At 54.7% G+C, this 5,518-nt stretch overlaps 1 protein-coding gene across 1 annotated transcript; it reads left to right on the top strand.

Moving 5' to 3' along the window:
• Positions 1-4: 4 nt before the first annotated feature.
• On the top strand, positions 5-4,266 carry Zglp1 (zinc finger GATA like protein 1; the record flags this gene model as incomplete). Its single annotated transcript, XM_033759593.1, has 5 exons — positions 5-81; positions 671-1,036; positions 3,025-3,167; positions 3,450-3,543; positions 3,842-4,266. Coding segments are annotated over 5 exons (810 nt in total), but the record flags the coding sequence as incomplete, so codon positions are not given.
• Between the last annotated feature and the right edge of the window lie 1,252 nt (positions 4,267-5,518).

Here is a 5,518-nt window from a genome sequence, read left to right as displayed (position 1 = left end):
CTGTCTGGACCCCGAGCCATCCCCGGGACCCTCGGCCCAGCAGCAGCTGCGGCCCCTTCGATGCCCCAGAGCCGGTGGCCGGTGGGTGAGACGCCCCTTCCCCCACCTCGCTGACCCGAGGGGTCCACGGGCCCGATCTCGGGTTTGGGTTCCTAGGGTCACCCCGAGGTCACCGTGTTAGTTACTAGAGCTCCCGGAGGCGTGCGCTGGGCCCGAGGGACGTGGGCTCATCTGAGATCGGGAGCCCGCAGCGCCCCACCCCCACCCCCAGGCTCTGGGGCTCCTGTAGGAGTCGCTGGAGGTCACCCGGGCTGGGGGGCACGGAGGACACTCTAATAAGGATTTTAAAAATTATAAATCAGGGTCGGGGTGCTGCGCGAGGTTCCATCCGTGCACCAAAAAAAATAAATAAATAAATATCTTTTTTAAAACCATAAAAGCTGCTGAGAGCCCGGAGCCGAGCTACCCTCTAGGGTAAATCGTCCACTCCAGTCACTGCGTGATGGGGTGGTGGATTGGGCCGGTCTGGCCCTGCTCGCTTACTTTGTAACTTTGAGACCTTCCCACACCCCCCACTCGCCCCGGGCACAGGCTTAGCCAGGACAGGTGCCAGTGGGAACCGGGCCTCACCTGGAGGGAAGCCGTGGTAAGGCCGGGCCTCTCTCCCCAGGTCCCTCTGGCCTGTGTGTCAGGAACCTGTCACCATCCTGCGCCTTCTCCAGGAGACGGAAGAGGGCCAGGCCCCGGCGCCCACCCAGGCTGCCCAGGCCCTAGGGACCTGCCGGGAGCCGGTGGCCCAGGGGACGTCAGGCCCTCTGAGCATGACCAGGAATTCCAAGGACAAGCAGACCCCAGGCAGCCGAAAGTGTGGAAGCGGGGAACCCCCCGGGGCACTGGCAGCCCTGACCCAGAGAAGGTCCCGGAAGCAGCCGAAGCCTCGCCAGGGAGCCAAGCCGGCGGACCCCGGGTTCAAGGGGGTGACTCTGAAGTTCCAGATTAAGGCGGACTCCAGCCTGCAGATCTCGCACACCTACAGGTAGGTGCGGGTGGGCACCGTGCCCTCAGCGTGGCAGGGTGGCAGGGCTCCCAGAGACACCCAAATCCAAGGATGCTCAAGCCTATCGTAGGACCCACATATATCCTCCCATAAACTTTATTTAATTTTTTTATTTTTATTTTTGGTACCGGGGATGAAACTTGGGACCTTGTGCTTGCAAGGCAGCCGGCAGAAACCCTGAGCTAAATCCCCAGCCCATCCTCCCGTAAACTTTAAATCATCTCTCTGTGATATAATTTCAAATACCCGGGCTCGGTAGTGCACAGCCCTTGTCCCAACACTGTGGAAGGCTGAGGTGGGAAGTTTGCGAGTTTGAGCCCAGCCTGGGCAAGTCTGTGACTTAGTGAGATTTTGTGTCCAGAAAAAAAAAATAAAAGAGCTGGGAATGGAGCTCAGTGCAAAGGCCCTGGGTCCAATCCCCGGTACAGAGGAAAGGAAAAAAATACAGTATATCAGCTATGGTGATAGTTGTTGGACCATTTTGCTTAGGAGTAATAACAAGTCTGGTAGGGGATTTATCTCAGGGGCACTGTGCCTGCCTCGCAAGCACAAGGTCCTGAGTTTCATCCTCGGTACCAAAAAAAAAAAAAATCCGTGTGTGTCAGTATGGATGCAAGATTTTCCCAGATATTTTCAGCCCGCAAGTGTGTTTTCTTGTGGTTTGGTTTTGTCTTGGGGTGCTGAGGATGGAGCCCAAGACATCCCCCAGTGAGTGTTAGGTGGGTACTGTATCCCTGAGCTACACTTGAAGCCCCCGCAGCTTGTGCTTTTATTTTTGTTTTGGTTTGGTTTTCTGAGACAGGGTTTCACTATGTAGTTCAGGCCAGCCGCCAACTCACGGGCGATTCTCCTGACTCAGCCTCCTGAGTACTGGGAAGACAGCCGTGCACCACTGTGCCCGGTGCTTCATCAACCAGTCACAGGCCTGGTGTCTTCTGCCAGTCAGGATAAGCCATACTTCCATTGGTTGCTTTTATTTGCCCCCAAAGTGATCTTAGCTAACATTTGTCAGCAATAAGAAGCCTTCGGGGATATGAGCCTTTTATTTATTTATTTACTTCATAGTACTGAGGACTAAACCAAGGGCCTTTGGGGCAACATCTCCAGCTGTTTTTTGTTTTTTAGTTTTTGGTTATAGGGGATCAAACTCAGGACCTAAGTTTGCGAGGCAGGCAGCGGTACCACTGAGCTAAGTCCCCAGCAGCTGTCCTTATTTTAAATTTTGAGACAGGGTCTCCATGAGTCACTAAATTATACAGGCTCGATTCAAACCAGGGATCCTCCTGTCTCAGCTTCCCAGAGTGCTAGGATCATGGTGCAAGCCACCACGGCCACATCTGGCTTACGTGAGCCTTTGAAAGCCTTGGGAAGCCCATCTTGCTGATGATGAAACTGAGGCCTAGAGGAGGAGGACAGCACCTGGCAAGATCACACATTGTGGCCGGGCGTGGTGGCGCACGCCTGTCATCGCAGCACTCAGGAGGCTGAGGCAGGAGGATCACTGTGAGTTCGAGACCAGCCTGGGCTATATAGTGAGTTCCAGGTCAATCTCAACTACATAGTGAGAAAATCACACATTGTGAATGTGCGAAACCTGGAATCCCAACCTGGCAAGTTGCCCCAGGCATTCTGCTCCTTACAAAAACTCTAATTATGCTAGGTGTGGTGACATGTGGCTGTCATTTCAGCGCTCTGGGAGGCTGAGGCAGGAGGGTCACAAGACTGAGCCCAGCCTAAAAAACACAGTGAAACCCTGTCTCAAAATACAAAATAAAAAGTGTGGAGGAGCCAGAGATTTAGCTCAGTGGCTCCTTGCCTGCCTCCCAAGTGCAAGATCCTGAGTTTGACCCCCAGTACCTGAAAAAAAAAAATAAAAAAAAAAAGGGTAGGGATGGAACTCAGTGCAAAGGCCCTGGGTTCAGTCCCTGGGCTGCTGGGTACCTTGGTAACTCATTTTCCTTTTGGAGCTCTGTCCGGGACAGGATGCAGACCCCCCAGGCTAACACCTTGTCTACCTCCAGCCTGGCCAGCAGCAGCCGCCACACTGAGGGAGCTGCCTCGAGCCTTGCCCGGACCACTGAGCCCAACTCCAGAGGCAGCGAGGCCCCGGGTGAGTGATTGCTCCAGGAAAGAGAGCTATAAATATTTGGGGGACTGATTTCCCATCTCCCAGTCTCTCCCTGCCCCGCTTCCCCATTTAGCCATCTCCCCCAAGCTGAGTCACCCCCACCCCCAGCTTCCTCCCGCGCAGGCTCTGCCATCTGTCTCTCTTCCCGTCTGTCCCTGCCACCGCCCAGGGCTGGGAACCTTCACAGAGACGCTCACAAAAATTCTCTCGAGCTCAGACTCTGGGCCTCTGACTCCTGCACTTTGTTGACCTCTGACCCCGCAGGGCCCCGGCGCTGTGCTTCCTGCAGGACCCAGAGGACACCCCTCTGGAGAGATGCTGAAGACGGGACCCCTCTCTGTAATGCCTGTGGTATCAGGTCCTCAGCACAGTGGAGGGAGTTGGGGCAGGGGACCCCAAATCAGTCCATCTGTGGTCAGTGTGGGGTGTGCAGGAAGTACACTCAGGAGGCTGAGGCAGGAGAATCACTTCGAGTTCCAGGCCAGCATGGGCTACATAGACTCTGTCTCAAAAGACTAAAACACCCCCCGCCACACATACAAAACTCCAGAAAACAAAACAACAAAAATACACCTCTTGGGAGAAATGGTTGTTTTGCGGCAGTTTCTGGGCCCCTGCTGCTTTTTGAATGATGGTTTCTTGTACCCCCACCTCAGGTACAAGAAATATGGTACCCGCTGCTACAGTTGCTGGCTAGTGCCCCGGAAGACTGTCCAGCCTAAGAAGCTGTGTGGCAGATGTGGGGTGTCCATGGGCCCCCTGGCAGGCCCGACTCAGGCCATGTAAGCTGTTCTTCATCCAGCTGAGCCAGTTCTGCCTCAGTTTCCCCAGGAAAAGAAGGGACAGAACTCCCAGGAGTGACAAGAGATCCAGCCTGCCTCCTCTCTGCTGCCTCCTATTCAAGAATCGCAGTGGGGAGATGCAGGCCTCAGCCCCAGAGCCCCTGGCTATGGAGTCACTGGCCCTGTTCTGTCCCTTTCCCAATCAGGCTTGGCTGGGACCCAAATAAAGGAAGTTTTCAGGACCGGTCCGTGTTATTTGCTCTGGGTTCCCTGTCACGGTCTTGGGAAGGAGGGAAAAAGATATCTTTTTTTCCCCGTGTGTAGCATTTGGCATTGAACCCAGGCCTTTGCACTGACCTCCATTCCCGGCCCTTGGTTATTTTTTTTAAATTTTGAGTTAGGGTCTCACTAAGTCACTGAGTTGGCCAGGCTGGGCTTGCGTTTCTGCCTCAGCCTCCCAGAGTGCTGGGATCTCAGATGTGTGCTACCACACCTGGCTAGAGAAGCTTCTCGATGCTGCACATTGAACACACGAAGGTTTCTGACAGTGTCTGCAAACACATGGCTGTTTTTCTCCATTTAGCCCACGTTTATTGAGTAGCTGCTATGTGCCAGACCCCAGTGGGTACACTCAGTGGTGAAGAGAAAGAACCAAGACCCAAGTGTGGTGGCAAAAATCTGTAATCCAGCACCTTGAGCAGCTGAGGCAGGAGAGTTGCAAGTTTGAGCCCAGCCTAGGCAAATTATCAACTGAGACCTTGTCTCAAAAAATAAAAAAGAAACCACAAATGCAAAGACCCTGTGGCGGGCAGGATTTTGTGGGCTCCCATGACATCTGGGGTGTACCTCAGGTAGAGCACTTGCAAGGTATTCTAGGGGCTGGTTTCAACCCCAGCTGGGGGTGGGGGGTTTCCTGCCGTTTCCTGTTTCATCTTTGCCCATTGCACACAGCAGCCAGTGGGGGTTGGAGCTGCCTGGCAGACTTCTTTCTCAGAGACCCAGCTCTGCTTTGGGGGGAGGAGGCCCAGCTGTTCCTTCCTTCTGCTCTTGGGGGAGGGGTGGCCATGCCCTGCTCCTCTGATCTAAATCGTGTGTACCCAGGGGAAAGGCAAGTGGGGTAAACTGAGGCACTGTGGAGGACACAGGCTCCCGAAGGCATGCAGGGCGGGGCCGGGGTATGCCCTTCACCAGGAGGGACATCCGGAGAGCTGACGTCACAGCCGCCTGGGACCCTGCCTGTCCGAGCAGACCAGCCTGGCTTTCCTGGTCACCAGGCCCAGAAAGGCACCTGAGCTTCTGCTGCTCTGACCTCAGGTCAGGGGGCAGCACCGGGTGGAAGAGAGGAGGATGAGGAGGAGGAGCAGGGCGCCGCACCCCTGCCCAAGGGTCCAGTGACAGCAGGCGAGCTCCAGGTCACAGGGCACACGTGGCTTGGAAAGTGCCTGCCACACAGTGGACTCAACAATAAAAAATTTTTTTGAATGAATAATCCTCAAGGTGGGGAATTTAACCACATCCCTCCGCATTGCAAAAACTGAAAAGAAAAAAAAA

Source organism: Fukomys damarensis, unplaced genomic scaffold, assembly GCF_012274545.1.
Source record: "Fukomys damarensis isolate Sample0158 unplaced genomic scaffold, DMR_v1.0_HiC HiC_scaffold_37, whole genome shotgun sequence".
NCBI lineage: Eukaryota > Metazoa > Chordata > Mammalia > Rodentia > Bathyergidae > Fukomys > Fukomys damarensis.
This window is presented reverse-complemented; position numbering and strand designations above follow the sequence as displayed.